This window comes from Pan paniscus, chromosome 5, assembly GCF_029289425.2.
Source record: "Pan paniscus chromosome 5, NHGRI_mPanPan1-v2.0_pri, whole genome shotgun sequence".
NCBI lineage: Eukaryota > Metazoa > Chordata > Mammalia > Primates > Hominidae > Pan > Pan paniscus.
In genome coordinates this window covers 171,850,946-171,871,946 of record NC_073254.2, presented here as the reverse complement: position 1 = coordinate 171,871,946, position 21,001 = coordinate 171,850,946, and the positions used below count along the sequence as shown (strand labels likewise).

General features: G+C 39.6%; 1 protein-coding gene across 3 annotated transcripts in view; it reads right to left on the bottom strand.

Annotated features, from left to right (window-relative positions):
* Nucleotides 1–21,001, bottom strand: part of ESR1 (estrogen receptor 1) — a 416,254-nt gene that overhangs the window by 258,362 nt on the left and 136,891 nt on the right. For all 3 annotated transcript variants that reach the window (XM_063605040.1, XM_063605039.1, XM_063605041.1), the window contains one exon: nt 5,722–5,912. In XM_063605040.1, coding sequence (XP_063461110.1) covers nt 5,722–5,912 — 191 coding nt within the window. The remainder of the gene's footprint in view (nt 1–5,721; nt 5,913–21,001) is intronic.

The window sequence follows — 21,001 nt, the reverse complement described above, 5'->3', positions numbered from 1 at the left end:
TTTTTTTTGAGATGAAGTCTCACTCTGTCGCCCAGGCTGGAGTGCAGTGTCGCGATCTCAGCTCACTGCAACCTCCACCTCCCGAGTTCAAGCAATTCTCCTGCCTCAGCCTCCTGAGTAGCTGGGATTACAGGCACATGCCATCACAACTGGCTAATTTTTGTATTTTTAGTAGAGACAGGGTTTCACCATGTTGGTCAGGCTGGTCTTGAACTCCTCACCTCGTGATCCGCCCATCTCAGCCTCCCAAAGTGCTGGGATTATAGGCATGAGCCACCACGCCCGGCTATCTATCAAGATTCTGACCCTTCGCCATATTCTACTATTTAGTAGGGACGTGCCCAACGTGACTAAAAGCACTGGAGCTATAGCAACAAACAATGCTGAACAGAAATCAGCTATCACTGAGTTTACATCCAAGTTTGCACGGTACTTGATGCAGACAGACAATAATCAAACAAATGAATAAATAGGAAAACTTCGTAAGAATTTGAGAGCTGTAAAGAGAAGTAAGAGTAGTATTACTCGTGGAAGGGTAATACTACTTCTGAGAAAGTGACTTTGGGCAGAATCTGAATGACAAGAAACCAGCCAAGTAAAGATCTGGGTATTCCAAGCGAAGGGAAAAAGGGAACCACATGTGCTGAGATCCTGAGGAAGGAACATATTGGCGTGTTGGGGGGAATAGCAAAAAATAAATAAAAATAAAAGCTGGTGAGCCTGGAGTACAGTGAATGGGGGAGAAGGAACAGGAGAGAGAATATGTCGAATGTTTTCAGCTGCAGAAGGAAAATTTTTCTCTTGAGAGTAAGATTTACACTGAGAGCTGTAAACTCAAGACCATAGGATCTGATTAATATATCTAAAACATCTCTCCTGCTGTTGCATGGAAACTGAATTGTATAAGAGCAAGTGTGGAAATACGGAGACCAAAGGGTTAGGATCCCAATTGTATCTCTGAAAAGATAAAACAGTTACATGATGGGAGGGCAGCCTCCACTTCTACCCCATTCTCTAACCTTTTCCAGACATAGGGGCATACATCAAGCCAGAAGGTGATCAGACACAACTATGAAAATAAATGTAAGAACCAATCCACTTTAAGTGAACAAGAGTGAGTCTCCAAGCCCAAAAGAACTACGATCTCTTTTAACAGAGCTCTACAAAGCAGATGAAGCCAGCTAAATGGGCGTGAGTTCTTTAGCAAGTAAGTGCCTGCTTACCGGCCACAGCTGTTAAAGGAGCTATCCAGGGTGCTGGACTGTCTCACCCTGAAGCTTTCTAAGGCCTGGTGGATCAGGCTCTCAGTTATACCTGTAGGACCTAAGGTCCCCACTGCATTGACCCATAACCAGACTCTACCCTGATACCATGTCTTCCTGGCCAAAGATCATCTGTAAGTCAATACTTGCCTGGGCCATGTCTGTCTGAGATGAGCAGCTTCTGTTGGCACCTTATAGAAATAATATAAAATGGCAACATAGCTAGTGGTGTATAGGTAGGCCTGAGCCCCCTCTATGCCACACAACCTTCTGAAATAATAATGAAAGAGAAGCAGTGAGCTCAGTGGAGTCCTTTTTCCTTGAAATAATACTCAAAGGTAGTATCTGGCTGCTGAAGCTACAACCAGATCTGCTTATATAACGCATCCCAGAGACTCTGTCTAAAACACATCTTAAGGAACACTACTTCTATGCCTGCAATGATTAATAAACTCACAAAATATCCAATTTTGCCCCTTCTGACTTAAATAGCATCCTTCACTTTGCTTTTTAAAAAGAATGCGTTTCACTGGAGGCCATTACTCAATCTCTTAAGTAATCAAGTTTGTACACTAAGTAGTGGATGAAAATTTGTATGCTTTCAAGCCAAACACTTTACCTCTTCAACCAAAACACTTAGAACACGAGAATAATCTGATGTACACTCATTTCTAGCTCTCTTCTTAAGTAACAAGGAAAACAGGGAGAGCTGCGGCATCTTCAGAACTTCCCACCTACGTGTCAGACCCTTCACCATCCTTAAATGTGTTTGAGGGGCAGTGTGATTTATAAAGAGTCACAGACAATTTCAGCAAAAACTTTTTAGTTCCAAGTTATCAAGACTATGATGAGAAAGCAGAACTAGAAACCCTTAAACTTGTTGTGGTATTTCCCTTTTATACACACAAACAAATCAAATACATGGAAATGCTTTTAAAGTATAAAGGAAATCAATTACTTGGTTTTTACACAGTCTAGGATTAAATCCATGGCCCAGAAATGTCTTTGTTTAACAGTACATTAATTTTGTTAAATATTACGCATAGAATTCCCCGCGCTCTGCCTTTCCTCCTGGTCTTCACTCGTGGACTCATTCACATGGCTAAACATGCATTCCCTCCTTCTTCACCATGCTCCCTTGACTCACCCTCCAGATTTAATCAGGAAACCTCTGATAGCCAGACTCAACCACCACCAGGACTGAGTGGAGTTTGGATCCTATAAGACACTGCCTTCACCTCTATCTTGACACCATCATCTAATTGCTGGTTTATCAGTCTGTATCCCCCTTTACCTCACAAGTTCTGTGAGGGTAGGGACCAGGTTTTTCTATCATTGCATTTCCAGGGTCTTGCATAGGGCTTTGTTAGTAAAGCTAGTCAATGAATAAGTGAATGAATGAAGAACTGAATAATTTTAAGGTTCCTCCCTATATCTAAAAGTTAATAACTCTGCCTTCTTTCTAGGCTTCTTCCAGAACTTTGGACTCAATATTTATCCCATTTTAAAAACCTAAGATAAGTGACTTCACACTATGATACACAAGAAGTTTCTGAAACCAAGTGGAATTGCATTTTTATATGCTACTGTTTCAGTAAAATTCTACTAGCTGGTCTGCGTATACAAGACGGCGATAAGAGGTTTTTGTTAGTTGTGGTGGTGTTGTTTTGTTTGTTTTTTGAGATGGAGTCTCACTCTGTCACCAGGCTGGACTGCAGTGGCATGATCTCAGCTCACTGCAACCTCTGCCTCCCAGGTTCAAGCAATTATCCTGCCTCAGCCTCCCAAGTAGCTGGGACTACAGGTGTGCACCACCACGCTCAGCTAATTTTCGTATTTTCAGTAGAGATGGGGTTTCACCATGTTGGCCAGGATGGTCTCGATCTCCTGACCTTGTGATCCACTCGCCTCAGCCTCCCAAAGTGCTGGGGTTACAGGCCTGAGCCACCACGCCAGCTGAGATACTTGTTTTTAACTATCAAAGAGTAAGCAGACATTTTTCAAAATGTTTGAACTTGAGATAATGCCATACCAATGAAATATCTCACACTGTATTCATTGATTTTTAAAAATATATTTTCCTTCTGTTTTTTCTGTTCTTAATGCTTAGAGACAATACTAAATGTTATGGGAATTTATATAATTTTATCTTAAATGCTGAACAAAAATGATGTTAAAAATTTGTGAGAATATTGCCATTGTTTCTCGGAGGAAGATCATTTCCACTTTCAATATTAATAATTTTAATTTATAACTGGTATTTTCATTTCTTACATCTCTCTATTGTTTTCCTTATCTTTCTCATACAGGTAACACTTTATCAATGCTGACTTACTTTCTGATTGTATCATGAGAACAAGTACATTTACTTCCTCAAATAAATTTCCTAAATACATTTTAAATTTTGTGGTATTATGGATTATGTCTTACACTTTTTTTTATTTCTCTCAGAACATCTAATCAGGTATAGAGTAAGTTCTCAGTAAAATGTGAATAATCAAAACTTTAGATTTAAAAATCCCCTATTCCCTTCCATAAATAAAGGTATTTAGATCAGATAAATAAACATCAAATCAGGGATCAGCCACGGGCCAGGGCTGATCTGTTACCTATTCTGATAAATAAAGTTTTATTAGCACATAATCACTTCCATGTGTTTACAGGTCACCTTACAGGCTATAATCCAGTTCAGTAGCTGCAACAGAGACTGCATGGCCCTTGTAAAGCCTAAAATATTATTACCTGGCCCTTTACAGAAAAACGTTGCCAACCACTGCTTCAAATCATTTTTACTGATGAGGAAACAGTCTCAGCTCAATCCATCCAGTTGTGCAGTTAGACCTATCTACTAACCATACCTCTGTCAGACGCTCTTTCACTGCCAAATTAAATGTTTGGTAAAAACAATGGTATTTTAGATTATATAAAGTCAAATAAACAGTAAAACCACAAATTAAGAGAGTTGTCAAAACACCTCTAAGGGCTTATACTAACCTAAATCAAAATATAAATGTCATTTTTTCTGAATTAAAATAGCATCATCTAATAAAATTAAATAGCCTGTGTGCATATATATATATTTATATATGTTTAGAAAAATAATAAATATATTAACTTACATTTAGAATTTATTTCCATATATATACACACACAAAGATTACTATTGAGAATATCATTAATTGTATAAAAATACCAACAAAAAAGTCCATGTGTCTCACAGCAGAGTTCTAAAAGATGTTAAAAGCAATGTGTCGAAGAAAATGCTTTTAAAATAGACCATGTTGACCTCACATGCTACTCGATTAAGATATGAACAGCTTTAAAAAAAAAAAAAAAGTCCCACTGGCAACGGAAGGAAAAATAAATACTATATACCATCCCCCAGCTTTCATCTCATATCAGGGCAGGAAAGAGCTATCACAGAAAGTCCACGAGAATCACTTCTTCAATCAGTGTTTATTAACTTAGCGGACTCTGGTTTTCAACAAGTTACTTAAATCTGGGTTTTTGTAGAAGGAATCACATGAAAACTCCATCAGAAATATTCTTAGTGTTTATACTAACCTTCACTTAAGCTGAAAAGGTAAAGAATAAGAAGAGAGAAAAATGCCCCACACTTAAGATAAAAAATGAATTTGGTTAGCCTAAGCTGCTGTCAGATCTCTGTTCCTGTCAGATAAAGGATATTCAGCATAGGTATTTTAGGTAGTAAAAATGATTAGTGTTTCCCCAGGGTATCCTATTATAATGCAATAATAGAGACATTTCTGGAGTAGAAATAAAGTATAGCTCTCCGTATATTAGCTACAATTGGTAAACTATAGACAAGAAAAGAATGGAGGCAGGCAGGAAAATGAAATGCTACAGGTAGATACTTAATAACTGTTTGATAAAGATGATATCTCCCCATTACAAGACACCAACCACTGAGTCAGCTCATAGCAAAACATCCTGTCATCCATTGAGACAAGAAAGAGATGGAAGAGAGAAAGGGGAGAACAAGCTAAACTAGAACAAAACAGAATATTTGCCTGGACAAGGCCTGAGTAGAGAGATAATTATGCATGGACAATTAACAGCATATACCAGATCATATAGGCAAAGTTGCCTACCAAACATGAATGTCCATCTGGCATTCCCCAATCAGGGCACAGACAACATTTCTTTTTTCCTCAGAGATCCAGCTAGTGGAATTCCTCTGTAGAGTTGCTCAAGACTGTTTGAGTCTTGCCAAAGGAAGGAAGCGGAATTACTCAGCCTCAGCTGCCCTGCCATGTGTCAACTCCTTCTCCTGAGATCCTGTCTCTTCTCCATGTTTCCACCAAAGATACTAGTGGACCTACTAGGGATTCATGTTTTGTACAAATGGCTGATTCTATGTCTTCCTTCCTCAGTCGCTTTGGCTCTTAGGATCTGCTCATAGGATCAAAAATAGAAGTCGTTTTCAACACACTATTACCTTGAATACTTCTCTTGAAGAAGGCCTTGCAGCCCTCACAGGACCAGACTCCATAATGGTAGCCTGAAGCATAGTCATTGCACACTGCACAGTAGCGAGTCTCCTTGGCAGATTCCATAGCCATACTTCCCTTGTCATTGGTACTGGCCAATCTTTCTCTGCCACCCTGGCGTCGATTATCTGAATTTGGCCTGGGGGGAAAAAAACAGTAAATCCATTAACATTAGAAAAGCAAAACATGCACTCTCTGGGAGATGCAGCAGATCCACTTTATCCTGACATTTTGAAATAATGAATCATAATGTAAGCTAATCTTTCATTACCTCTTGCCGTCTGTTGCAGCAAAAGGTGTTGCCTATTATATTAACCTTGAGGGGAAATTGTTTATTGCAAACTTGTTTTAAAAACATACTACTGCACCAGAATATGTTACCTATAAAAATGACAAAATGAAATTAGCTGGTTTCTAATAGACTTAATGTTTTTGCAGGAATTTACAATTATTTCAGAACCATTAGGGACCAATGCTCATCCCAACTCTAGACCACACTCAGGGTCTCTGGGAAACAGAGACAAAGCATAAAACGGCTGGGACATTTGGAACTCAGATGAACTGATGGACAACACAGAACATGTGTCAAAAAAATAACAATTCAAATTTTTACGTCATTGCCACACAACCCTGGATATCAGTTTTTATAACTTGAATAATGTAATTTGAAAATACTGTTCTTCAATATTCAAAACTCCTCTTTAGGAACATATAGAGACTGAGCATGGTGGTTCATGCCTGGAATCCCAGCACTTTGGGAGGCCAAAGCAGGAGAATTGTTTAAGCCCTGTAGTTTGAGCCCAGCCTGCACAATATAGCAAGACTCCATCTCTATAAAAATGCTTCTTAAAAAAATTAGCTGAGAATGGTGATGTGTGACTATAGTCCTAGCTACTTGTAAGGCTGAGGTGGGAGGATCACTTGAGCCCAGGATGTTGAGGCTGCAGTAGGCTATGATTGATCATGACAACTCCAGACTGCGTGAAAATCAGAGGAACACAGAAAAAAAAAATGTATAAAGAGAGACAATCAGAGGAACACAGAAAGGAAACTGAAAATGAACAGTAAGAAAATTCTAGGAAAACCAAGAAAATAAGGAAGTAAAATGCTTTAAGAAAGTAGAAAGCTAAAAAAAAAATGCAGAAAGAGAAGAGGAACACAGAAAGGAAGCTGAAAATGAACAGTAAGGAGATTCTAGGAAAACCAAGAAAATAAGGAAGTAAAATGCTTTAAGTAGAAAGGTTTATGGAGAGGATGATCAAGAACGGCAAATGGGGCAGAGAAGTCCAACAAAGCAAAGACTGGTTAAGTGAATTCAGACCTGACAAAGCAGACTCTTAGCAAGGAGTTTCCTTAGACAGGTACAGGCACAAGCCAAAATTCAGCAGATGGAATGTAAGGAGATGAAAATGAGGGAAGGCATTCCTTTGAGAACTTGGAGGAGAATAGGAAAAGATACAGATAGGGTGGCAGCTGAAGAATATAAGACCCATGAAAATGAATTTTTTAGAACGAAGAGACTTGAGAAGGCCTCGTGTAGACTGAAGGGCATGGGCCAGGAGAAAGGGAATGGTTGAAAGTACAAAGAGGAAGATAAAAGAATAAAGCCAAGAAGGAAACTAGAGGAGTTGGGATTAAAAACACAGGTAAAAGAAATTGCCTCAATGAAGACAACTTGAAGAAGACTGGAAGGAAGGAGGTAAGGAAAGTAGAGAAAGATGAGTTTGCATCTCTCACCAGACCAGACATAGGAGTAGATGTTATATTGGCCCAGGACTTGGCAGGCATGTGCAATCAAATAAAGGTGGAATAAGAGCCCAGCACAGTGCCTGGCATGTAGTTGGCACTCCATAATATATTTAAATGAATGGAGAGAGTGTTCAAAGTTGTATAAGAAAGAAAGGTAGGCAGACATTGAAAGTATAGATGGAGTGAAGGTTCCTGTGAACATTTTTTAAAAAATGAAAATCCTAAGATGAGCTAAAGTCAATTGATGATAGCCCTTCCAGCAGGGTCTCTTGGCAAAGGAAGCTCAAGCTTCCTGCTTCCAGTCCCCACCCAAATACCCGAACCACACTGACTTTCACTGGTCCTCCCCTTCACAAGCCCTGTCTTTCCTTTTAGCCCAAATTGTATAACCTCTCCCTGCCTTCTCACTCATTATTATGGTTCACAATTTTGTGGTAGTGGTTCTCAAACTACATTTGCCATAATATTCACAAAATATTGGCTCCTTGGGTTGAATACGTCTGACTTTGCCAATTTTGTCCATTCTAAATAACTTAGTTCTGAGGTTGGCAGCCTCAAATAGGAATTCTTTATTTTTTAATGTTCATTAGAGAGCACTGGCTCACAGTTTTCAATTCTAGTTCATATTCTGTTACCCATCTCTTTCCATTTCACCACCATGCTGTTGAACCCACCCCCATCAACCTCAAATCTTTTTATTGCTTGTTTACTAATATCCTATGCATGATTCAAGTCAGTAGGAAGCAGCTATGAATATCTAACTGTAGAAGCTTAGTGCCTTTGGAGGTGGGAGTAGATATTTAGCAAGCATGAAATTGATAGATTCAATGTCTTATAAGCCTTATTAATTGTTGTATCTAGCTCAGTGCCCAGCACATAGCAAGCATTCAATACATGTTTGTTGAATGAATGAAGGAATAAGTGAGTGAACAGTATACGCATGGCCAGAAGTTCCAATGTGTCAAGTATCTTCCCACCCACACCTACATAATAAAATGCTATATTTTTTAAATTGTGGTAAGATATACATAACACAAAATTTACCATCGTAACCACGCTTAAGTGTTCATCAATTCAATCGTGTTAGATATACTCACATCATCGTGCAACCAGTCTTCAGGACATTTTCATTTCACAAAACTGAAACTCCTACCCATTAAACAATAATTCCCCATTTTCTCCTTCCCCTATCCCCTAGCAGCCACCAATCTACTTTTGTTCTCTGTGAATGTGGCAATTCTAGATACCTCATTAAGTGAAACCCTACTTTTGCTTTTTGTGTCTGGCATATTTCACTTAGGATAATGTCCTGAAGGTCCGTGATGTGACTAATATGCCATTGTCTGTATATACTACACAGACTTTGTTTACCCATTCATCCATCTATAGACATCTGGATTGCTTCTACTTTTTGGCTATTATGAATAATGTTGCTATAACTATGAGTATACAAATATTTCTTCAAGACCCAGATTTTTAATTCTTTTAGATATATACCCAGAAGTAGAATTACTGGATCATATGATAATTCTATTTTGATTTTTTGAGGAATCACCAGTGTTTTCCACAGTGGCTGCACCATTTTACATTCTCATGAACAAGGCACAAGGTTTCTATTTGCTCTATATCCTCTCCAACACTTACTCTCTTCTTTTTCTAATATAGTAGCCATCCCAATGAGTGCGAGGGGAATACTGCATTTTTATGTCTTTTGCCTGAATGCCTCCCTTACCAGCCACTCCTATTCCCCATAAACTTGAATCAACATCCCTGTTCTGAACTCTCTAGAAGATTTTTTAATTTCTCTTCTGCTACTTACTATATTAATCTTCAATTGATTAATTCTCATTTCCATTACTATCTGCAAAGTTCTTTGTGTCTTATTCATCTTTAAAATGCCATGTGCTTAGAGCATAGTGCCTCACTTGGAATAGGGACTCAACAACATTGATATCAAATGACTGAATCAATAAATGTATAGTTTCCACAATATAGATAGAATATGTAAATATTATTTTTATAAATATTGACAAAAGATTTAATAGCGAGAGCCCATTTTCCTCAGAAATAGCAAAGATGTATGCTGTCAGCAAAATGCCATTCATCTACATTTTATCTCTAAGATGACCCCCAGCTTACTGAAAATCAACTGCAGACTTTGGGCATACAAATAGAAGGCATCTAAAGAAGACGGGGAAACTACATGGGCTATATTCACTACCCATAAAGGAACTTTTTTAGCCAACTTAGAAATCCATGTAAATAACATTGTCCATTATCATTTTGGCCCAGACTTACTCCATAAAGACTCTCAAAATGTTATTTAAAAAAAAACAAAGAATATAAACTAAAAGGCAAGAGCGGTCTTCCTCTGGGCTCCAAGACCCTGTGGCACGTTGAAATAATGTTCATGTTGAGTATCCATCAGACCAAGATAACATAACTTCCTCTAGACAGAGAGCTGTGTCCTCAGAATACAGACTAACACAGCCCAACCATGGGCAGCAGGAAGGAACAGACTGGGAGGTGTCCATGTCTGGGCCATAAGGGTGGGTCAGGCACCAATCTGGGCTTCTCTGAGTACCTATGGCTACATCAGTCCCAGCAGATGGGCCTAGGTACAGGTCCCCACCTCCTCTCTTCCTGCTGCTCTGTACCTGGCCTTGGCCCACTGCACCTGTCATAGACCTGGCATTTTTAGCTTCACAGCTCTTTAGTAGAAAGTGCCTATACCATGTCTAAGTCCATACTTCTTCTGCTCCTTCGGCCTCAAAGGCCCTTTGTTTTTCTGTACTATCACAGTACCAAAATGAATGTCTCTTGCTGGGCACATTGGCTCATGCCTGCAGTCCCAGCTACTCAGGAGGCTGGGACAGAAGGACCGCTTGAGCCCAGGCATTCAAGGCTGCAGTGAGCTTTGGTTGCACCACTGCATTCCAGCCTGGGAGACAGAGTGAGAGCCTGTCTATAAAAAATATATAAAATAAATTTTAAAAATTTATTTAAAAGACTCTTATTTTCCTTCTTTAAAAGATTCAAAATATTTCAGGGTTTGCTTTCCTAAGGGGAGACTTCACAAACCCTAACCGAGCCCTATCCCTTTATTATAAGTGAAGGTTTACCTACTTCTTTAGCAAAATTACTAAGATACCTCCTTCCTTGTAAAATTCTTCTTTTTCTCATTGAGTTGTCACCAAACCTGTACCGTTTCTCATCTTGGACACTTTCTCTTAAGACTCAGATAGAAAGTTGACTGGTTTACCAAGCTACACATTAAGACATTAGATGTCCTTCAACCTAACAGATGCCTGTAGAGATTCTCTGGAAAGAAATAGAGCTGAAGATCGAATGAGAAATGAACGCATCTATGACAATGCATTACAACCACGAAGCACCAAGTGTAGCTAAGGAATGAAGAATAGCAGAAAAAAGGATGTCCAGAAGCATGAGAGATCATATAAAAAAGACACAATACCACTGCATCTATGGAAATAGGAAGCTTAACTGCCTTGATCTAGTTCGACTACTAAATATTTTCAAATGAAATCACTGATATTACATATTCAACATAATTAAGAAGGATGTCTGGGCTGGGTGCGGTGGCTCATGCCTGTAATCCCAGCACTTTAGGAGACCAAGGTGGGTGAATCATGAGGTCAGGAGTTCAAGACCAGTTCAAGATGGTGAAACCCCATCTCTGGTAAAAATACAAAAATAAGCCAGGTGTGGTGGCAGGTGCCTGTAATCCCAGCTACTCGGGAGGCTGAGGCAGAGAATTGCTTGAACACAGGAGGCGGAGGTTGCAGTGAGCCTAGATCGTGCCAGTGCACTCCAGCCTGGGCGAAAAAAAAAAAAAAAAAAAAAGAGGGATGTCTGAAGGTATTCATATTGGGTCCAGAGAATAGAATCTCTTGGACCAAGTAAAAACAGAGCATAATAAAAACTATTGGCCAATAAAATTTTCATTAATCAAAGGAAAAGTTTAAAGCTCAATGTAATCAAATACTGTTGTTTTTCCAACCATAAATAACGATACCAGCTATCCAAAAGCATTATTCCCCTGATTAGCCAAGCAGTTTTAAAAATTTAAGAAGCCTTGGTTTTTAAAGGAAATATTTCTGTAAAGCTAAATTTAAAGAACCAACAAATAGATGTCCACTTCCTAGAAATGTGGTTTAATTCAGTTCTAGTGCAATAACTTCATAAGGCTCCCTCATCAAATCAAGTCCCCAAAGCTATGTACACTCAAAATTCCCTATACTTGTTTTTCATGGCACTTACCACAATTTCCAATCCTATATTTGGGTGATTATTGACAAGTGTATGTTCCCCTAGTAAACACTAAACTCCAAGAAGGCAAGAATCATGTCTCATTTGCTCCCAATTTTAATCATATACAGTAGGTCCTTGATATGGTTTGGCTGTATCCCCATCTAAATCTTATCTTGAATTGTAGCTTCCATAATTCCATGTGTCCTGGGGGAACCCAGTGGGAGGTAATTAAATCATGGTGGCAGGCTTTTGTCTGTGCTATTCTCATGACAGTGAATATTTCTCATGAAATCTGATGGTTTTATAAATGGCAGTTCCCTTGCACACACTCTATTGCCATGTAAGACGTGACTTTGTTCCTCCTTTGCTTTATGCCATGATTGTGAGGCCTCCCCAACCACGTGGCACTGTGAGTCCATTAAATCTCTTTTTCTTTATAATTTACCCAGTCTTGGTATGTCTTTATTAGCAGCATGATAACAGATTAATACAGTCCTTAATAAATATTTGCTAAATATATCTCCTACATCTAACTCATTACCAAACTTCATCAATTATTTCTTCAAAACACGCTGCCTATCTTTCTTTGAATTCCTTGTTTTTCCATTTGTGTCTGAGAGATCAACAATACTCCACATTTGAATTACTAGAATTACTCTCCTGCCTCCAATCATTCCTCAAACTCATCCTGCAAGCCACTGCCCAAAGAACTGTCATAAAGTACAACGTTCTCCTTTGAATACCTTGTCGTTTCACGTATCTGTGACCACTGCCTTTTCTTTGGATCATAAACCTGTTTGAGAATGTAAAAAACACTGAAACTATCTTTTCCAGAAAATACACATAAAAATCTCAAACTTCTGCCTATATTCTGGGAGTGATAAACCGGGAAACTCAAGTTAAAAAAAAAATCATCATTATATAGACTTAAGTCCAAATTCTTGAATTCCTTGCACCAACTAGCATTGGTCTCTTTGTAGCTTCCTAAGCAAAATGCTGTCAAATTCACCTCTGAGAAATTGCTCACACTACACTCGCCCACATATTCATTGTTTCCTGTCACCTACGCACATTTCATCTCTCCTGGAAAATCAAGCTCTAGTTCCACACAATTTATACGACTTATCTTAAGTATTACAGTTCACAGGGGTTCAACTTTGCATTCTTAGATACGTAACACCTTCCCCACATCTCATGACATCTAGTTAGACACTAGCTTCTATGTCTGGCAACCACTCCACTTCTGTTCCCTTTGCAGTATTTTCTTTCCCCAGCAGGCTCCTAAACGCCAGTGTTCCTCAGGGCTCTGCCCTCAGCCCTCTGCCATTCTCAGATGATATTTGCTCTTTGTGGAATCTCTGCCACACCCAACTGCTGTCCCACACCCCTCCCCTGGACTTCAGACCTATGTGCTAAATACCCACTCTGCACCTCCACATGAACAAACCATAGAAACCTCAAAAACTCAATGCATGCAAAATTAAAATAAATATCTTTCCCAGAAAGCCCTCTCCTACTCCTGCACTCCCATTTTGCCCCTATGATCTAGCAGAAGCATTCCAGCATGCTGTTCTCTGTGCCTAGAGCACCCTTCCTCTTCTCTGAAAAACACCTGTTTATCCTCCCATTCTCAGCTTAAACTGCATTTCCTCCAGGGAGCTTTGCTGGCTCCTGGGGTTAAGTTACAGATCCCGAACTCTCCCTATTATAGTAGAGATCTTTTCACTCCCCTAACTCCAAGCCCTCAGCAGCTTCTCACCACAACAAGAGTAAAGCTCAAGTCCTTCCGTGACCTGGAAGGCCCAGCATGACCCCCTGCACCCTCACCCTTGCCTGCCCACACTCCTTCCCTTGCTCCCCAAGTTCCAGGTGCTGCCACAGCTCTTCCACAAGCACATCCAGGACCTCCCTGTCTCAGCGCCTTCTCCCTGCCTGGCTTTCTCACACCATTCTAAACGAGCCTATTACTTTCCATCCTCTTACACTGCTTTGTTTTCTTTTCTTTTTTTTTTAATTATACTTTAAGTTCTGGGATACATGTGCAGAATGTGCAAGTTTGTTACATAGGTATACACGTGCCATGGTGGTTTGCTGCACCCATCAGCCCGTCATCTACATTAGGTATTTCTTCTAATGCTATCACTCCCTTAGCCCCCAACCCCCTGATAGGCCCCAGGTGTGTAATGTTCCCGTCCCTGTGTCCATGTGTTCTCATTGTTCAATTTCCACTTACCAGTGAGAACATGTAGTGTGTGGTTTTCTGTTCCTGTGTTAGTTTGCTGAGAATGATGGTTTCCAGCTTCACCCATGTCCCTGCAAAGGACATTACCTCATCCTTTTTTATGGCTGCATAGTATTCCATGGTGTATATGTGCCACATTTTCTTTATCCAGTCTATCATTGATGGGCATTTGGGTTGGTTCCAAGTCTTTGCTATTGTGAACAATGCTGCAATAAACATACGTGTGCATGTGTCTTTCTAGTAGAATGATTTATAATCCTTTAGGTATATAGCCAGTAATGGGATTGCTGGGCCAAATGGTATTTCTGGTTCTAGATCCTTGAGGGATCATCACACTGTCTTCCACAATGGCTGAACTAATTTACACTCCCACCAACAGTGTAAAAGTGTTCCTATTTCTCCACATCCTCTCCAGCATCTGTTGTTTCCTGACTTTTTAATGATCACCATTCTAACTGGCGTGAGATGGTATCTCATTGTGGTTTTGATTTGCATTTCTCTAATGGCCAGTGATGATGAGATTTTTTTCGTATGTTTGTTGGCTGCATAAATGGTTTGTTTTCTCTACGGCACTCACCCCTCCCCAACATCAAGCCAAGCCAGATTTTAATGTGTTTATTTATTGTCTGTCTTCCCCAGGGAAATGTACGCTTCATTTCCTCCAGCACCTTGAAGACAGCTTGGCATAGAAATAATTGTTGAATCAACATGTGCATAAATAAATGACTGATGCAATGGGCAAACCCTTTGCAGTGCTCTTCCCTGCCTTACCTGTATACCATAACCTCCACTGTGGCAGGGACTGTGGTGACCTCACTTGCCATGGCCTCCCAGCTTATTCTTAGTGTCTGATACACAGTTGGATGATTAATAAATATTTGCCATCTGAGTGAGTGTATGGACATGGTGAGTCCTCTGCCAATCCTCCCAAATCCATGCCTGCCACACCTCCACATTGCAAACCTGTCCTCCCACACTGCAGCAAGAGCCAGGCAGGGTTCTACCATGCAAAATGGACCTTCATGTCTCCTCCACGGCTACCCTAAGGCTTCAGAATCTTCTTTAGATGGTGGGCCCCAGAAAAATAGCTTTAGCTTTAGTTACAGACTCACAGATTTTACTTATAATCTTAGGGCATTCACAGGTCTCTTGAAGTCCATGAATGTCCCACCCAAAAGACTTCAGAGTAAGACCCACTGGCCTACAGGATAAACACAGTCTCCTTAGCCTCAGCGCATTGTAACCTGGCCACAGTCTCCCTCTCCAGCCCTACCCTTCCCTGTGATGGTTAATTTTATGTGTCACCCTGCCCTGACCAAGTTAGTACACCTCTAGCCTTCACTCACACTCCTTTCTATGTTGGTCAAAAGGCAAAAACCTCCTGAGTGACAATTACCCCTTCTCAGGTAGCAGCCAAAAAGAGTTAATTGTTTCTCATCAGAATCTGCATGTGGCCCCAGAGCATCATGTATAGAACTATTCTGGAGTCCTTATCATCATCATATAACTACGTGTCCACTGTGCATCTCCAGAAAAGAGATCCTATTATAGTCATCTTTGCTTCTCAGTTTCCACCACGATACTAACAATAGCAGCCATTCAACAGATGGTTGTGGAATGACTAAAATTCTGTGTTCCGTATTGCATGCCTTGCCTTCCCAACTAAGCTTTTCAAGAGTATGGATACAGTATTATAAGTATTTATATAACACTCACACACAGAGACACATAAAGCACCTGGAATCGCACTTTTCAGACAGAAAATACCCAATAAATACTTACCGAATAAATTAATCAATAGAGAATTAAGAACAATTTTGCCAGAAGCATAGCTGAGTCTGTTGCTCTGACAGAAGAATGTATTCAGGTAATGAGAAGCCAGTTATCAATGCTTGTATGTGTGCCAACATCCCAGTCCATCTAAATGTGGTTTTCTGTGTACCTCTCTCTGCTTTAAATATCACCATGGATGGACAGAAGTTGGAGGCAGTTTGTGTCTGTGACCAGAACATACCTCCTGGGTATTTCTAATTGCTATGCAATTTTGTATGTATTTATTTTGTATCTATTTATTTTCCACAAAAGTAAATGTATGTTCTTAAAAAGAATTGACAAGAAGGACTCTTACCTAAAATGATAGAGTCTGGAGAGGAAAATCCTGATCCTCCTTTTTAGGAAAGCTCAAGGTAAATGACTCCTGGGCCAGGTTTGGGCAAACCCTAACCATGTGGTAGCTATGTTCTGGGGTAGGCAAGTTAAAAATTGTTTCCTGCATGACAAAATAGGTCCTCCCAACTTTTTACAAATTACTCTAGCTCTTTTATACTGTTTATCTGAAAACTTAATACATCTATCTCATATTATCTATTTAGTGATACAATATTTATTTAATTTTATTTGTAATCATGGTGTCTTTTAGTTAATAAACCAAGGCAGGTAATTCTCATCCCTAAAAAGTACAGAAGAAAATTTCTTCCAAAAAAATGACTGGAGATAGATACAGTTCAAAGAAGCTCCACGAAATCATCTAGGGAGAACGTTATGGCTGCTATTTCAGCTTCTGCACAAAGATTAGACCGCAACTTAGACTTCTGGAAAACCCGGCACGACCCTTGGTCTAATAAAGTGAAAGGGGCTGGCCAAGCAGGTGAGCAGATTTTCACACTAAATTGATGGTTGTGGCAGGCACTATTTTAAGCGTTTTACATGGATTAATTCATTTAACCCTTGAAAGTACTCTAAGCAGTACTACTACAACACCAGTTGTTTTAGAAATAGTAACCAAGGTAGCCAAGGCACAGAGGAATTAGGCCACTCACCAAAGTTGTACAATCAGAAAACAGGGAGTCAAGGACCCTGGCAGTCTGACCCCAGAGCCTGGGCTCCTGGAAGAGAGCAGGATCCTTGGGAGCCCACCTAAAGGGCTCACAACCCAAGAGCAAATTATTTCACATCTGGAAACAAAGTCATTACCTCAGATCTCATCCTTAAACCCAGAAATACTAAATCCCATTAGAAATCACCTGCAATTAGCTGGGCATGGTAGCTCACACCTGTAATCTCACTGCTCTGGAAGGCTGAGGTGGGAGGAATGCTTCAGCCCAAGAGTTAGAGACCAGCCTGGGCAACATAGCAAGACCCAAACTCTACAAAAAATTTAAACATTAGCCAGGTCTGGTGTGCACCTATAATTCTAGCTACTCAGGAGGTTGAGGTGGGGAGATTGCTTGAGCCCAGGGGGTCGAGGCTGCAGTGAGCTGTGACTGTGCCACTGCACTCCGGCATGGGTGACAGAGAGAGAACCTGTCTCAAAAAAAAAAGAAAAGAAAAGAAAAGAAAAGAAATTGTCTACAATTATTTATTGTAAGGACAGCAATACTTCTTTGAGGGAAAATGCTAATTTAATTTATAATGCAAAGGTTAAGAACTCTGTTGAGTTCCATGAAAACAGAGTTAATGGAGCTGAGAGTCATATAAGAGAATGACTTGATGAAAGTTTGAATGTTTCCTAAAAATATGATTACAGATAATACCTAGTTTAACTCACAAATAGAAAATGATGCATCATTAATGCTCATATATACAAGTTCTGAAATTCTTTATGCACAAAGAACATTAGCATTCACCATTCAAAATTTAAGGCTCTCAGTAAAATGTCAAGAGGCTTTCCCACTCACTTAAGAAAAATGTCTTCACCCCAAAATACAAGCAAGTGTTGATTTTTCACGCTAATGGGAAACAAGAATAGGCTGGAAAAAGTTCCCTAAAAACCCATTTAGTCTGTATCTTTTTATCTTTTGTCAGTTACTAATGTGTAACCAGATGACCCAAGCTGAGTTTCACCACCTCTCCTTTCTTTATTCTTACCAATCCATTCCAAGTGCTAATGAATGGTGAGGTCTGGGAACCCAAAGATACAAGAAAGAAGGCATATGGATGATAGAAAAAAGGTAAGTCGAGAGAGAGAGAGAGCTGCAATTTGACACCACATCTTCTTTTTTAAAAAGCCTGACTTCCAGTCTAATTTCCACAGAAAGCATAGCACTGTATTGGGAGACAATAACTTGATTTACCTGCAGAATTACTAAGAAATTCACTCATTTATTCAACAGCATTGAGTGAGCATCTAGCTGAGACCAGCCAGGGAAAGTACCGAGAAAAAGGACAGACACAAATGGAGGAGAAGAGAAGGGGGAAGCCTAAGAGAAAGGAGCCCAGAAGGAAGAGAAAGCATCCAGCCTCTGCCTTGGAAAGCTGACACCTCAAGGCAGAAGACTTTGGCCCTTGGGAAATACACTACAAGAGTCCTAGACCCACTGACTAACACAAAAGTACAGAACTCCAAATATGAAAACCCACCTGCTTACACATTGGCCCCTGGCCTGCTTTTGAATGTGATCCATAAGTCATTCCATTTATGATGCTATCCAAAAGATAGGACCAATATGTCATCACATAAAATTCCACACACACACATGTCCAGAATTGCAAATGGAAATTTTTACTACAAAAATTATTTGGGAATCTGTGTGTCATTAGGGATCACATTGCTGTCAATGTGACAAATTTCAGGAAAAAGTAAGAGGAGCAGAGTATTGTGATGAAAAGATCTAGACTGACTCATACTCTTAAGTTCTGAACAGAAAGCTGCCAATAACAATTACATGCCTTAAACAAGTCACCGAACCTCTCTGCACCTCAGTTTCTTCATCTGTAAAATGAGAAATTACAACTATGTTTGCTACATTCCCCATCTGGCACTACCATTGTGTGACCATGATTTTATCCCTTGCCTCCAACCAACAATAACATCTGTAGCCAGCTAGAATTTCTTCACTGCATCCAAGAGGGCAAAGCCCATTTTTCAAACTCTTTCCTTAGAGAAATAAAATGGATAAAAGATGAATTGGGAAGGGGTGGTAGCCTTGCATTTAAGTCTTCTTAGCACTCCCATGACCGTGTAATGATGACAAATGGCCATTTCATCAGAGGAAGCTGTCAGTGATAGCCATTGCGTTTCTAATGCTAAAATGATTTTCCCACAAAAAAAAATCACTTTTCTAAAATGAGGCATCAGAAAACAGACAGAGAAAGGAAACTAAAGGAAAGGAAGGAAAAGAGAGACAGAGAAAAGGGGGGAAACACTTCTGTATATCTGACATACTCTTTGTTCAACGAACTCTATCAGTAATGATGGAGGTGGGAACTTGAATAGAAGATAAAAGAGCTGAGATATCAAAGACAAAGTAAACATAATTCATCTATTATGACATTGCCTAGGTTAGCACACATGGCTGGAAAGAGTCCAACAGCATATGAGTGATTCTGGAATAAAAGAGAAGTTGGGCATCATGTAAAATTAAGAGAGGTTCTTTTTCCACAGAACAACTTCAACAGTGGCAAGGCCGAATTCTTAAACATAATCACACACCAGAAATTGTGACACCTCTGAGTAGATGCTAAGGGACCTCTTTGATGCGAAAGTTAAAACTAAATCTTCTAGGTTACTCTTCCTTGACTTTCCTATCCACCCCACAGTAAGTGAGGTCAAAGAGCACCCTATCCTTTTGCTGCTCATGTAACAAAGGAAAACAGTCTTGCTTACTTTTAAGAAGACATAGCAGAGCCTTCTGCAGTGCAGTTTGCAGACAATGTCATCTGGAGACTCTGGGAACATAGGCTGGGAAATGTATAGAGTTGCAGTTATATGGATGTCATGGTGACAGAGGATTGGGTTGATATGTGTGATATGCCCTACCAAGGCAGCAATTCTATGACTTGTTTAGAGTTTTGGAGTTTGGACATGCTATTACGACCTCTTTGACTTAGAGTAACACCTACATATTGCTCTCTGGAACACTTTAACCTCTCCCTCCAGATTCATCTTCTGTTCCTTCACTCCCCTTCCATGTACTTTGCAGTCCAGCAACAAATTACATGACATTCCCAAATCTGCCATGCCTGTGCTTATCCTTATGCCTTGGCTCATGTTTTTTTTCCTGCCAAGAATAACCTTTTCTAGCCCTTTCAAGTCTAGAGAAATCTTCATCACATTGACTCAACTTCACTCTGCTACCTCTCTTCTTTGTACCACTATCTTCTCAGCCCTCATCACACTGCACTGAAAGCTACAGTTACACAGGTTTTATACTTGTTAGACTATGCTGTTATGCCTGTGAGCAGCATGTAATAAATAGGAGGCAGCCAATGCATCATTTGAATTTTCTTAAGTTCAATTCGATTCAAATGAATTGTGTAGAACTCATTCCGTGATATCCCCCAAAATAATTAAAGATACCTTGAGAGGTCAGTAAATCAGTCCTGACATGTGCCTAGTTACCTGCACAAAGTTCCCATAGGCAACAAAAGACAATAGAGCAAAATAAATTTTAATTTTGGATAAGTCACTTCCAGTTTACTAGGATTTTCTAAACCAGTATCTAAGGGACTTGGGACCAAGTTACATAATATGTAAATAATTCTGTGTCATTTTCCTCTTTTGAAAATAAGAATAATAGCATTTTCTCTAGCTGGAGAGATGATGACATTGTATAACATTTATGAAAAGAAGTTAAAACTCATGAAGCCAGATGCTTGATGTTAATCTTTAAAACCTGCTTTGAAGTGCATACATAGTAGTCTTTCGGTAAATGGACTATGCTGCAAAGGTTTTTAATTACCATGCAATACTTGACTCCTCTCTCATGTCACATCCAACCCCTCAGGAAATCTCATCAGCTCGACCTTCAAAGTGCGAATCAATACAAACTCTTGATATTTAAAGACATAGTGATAACTTTTAAAATATAATGGTATTATAGTTGGACTTTTAAAAATAGTCGTCATCCTTTGAAAGTGTAGACGGAAATATTTACAAATGAAACATCATAGTTGAAGCTGGGCGATGTGTACATGAAGGATCGTTATGCTCTTCCACTTCTGTAAAGATTTGAAAACGTTCACAA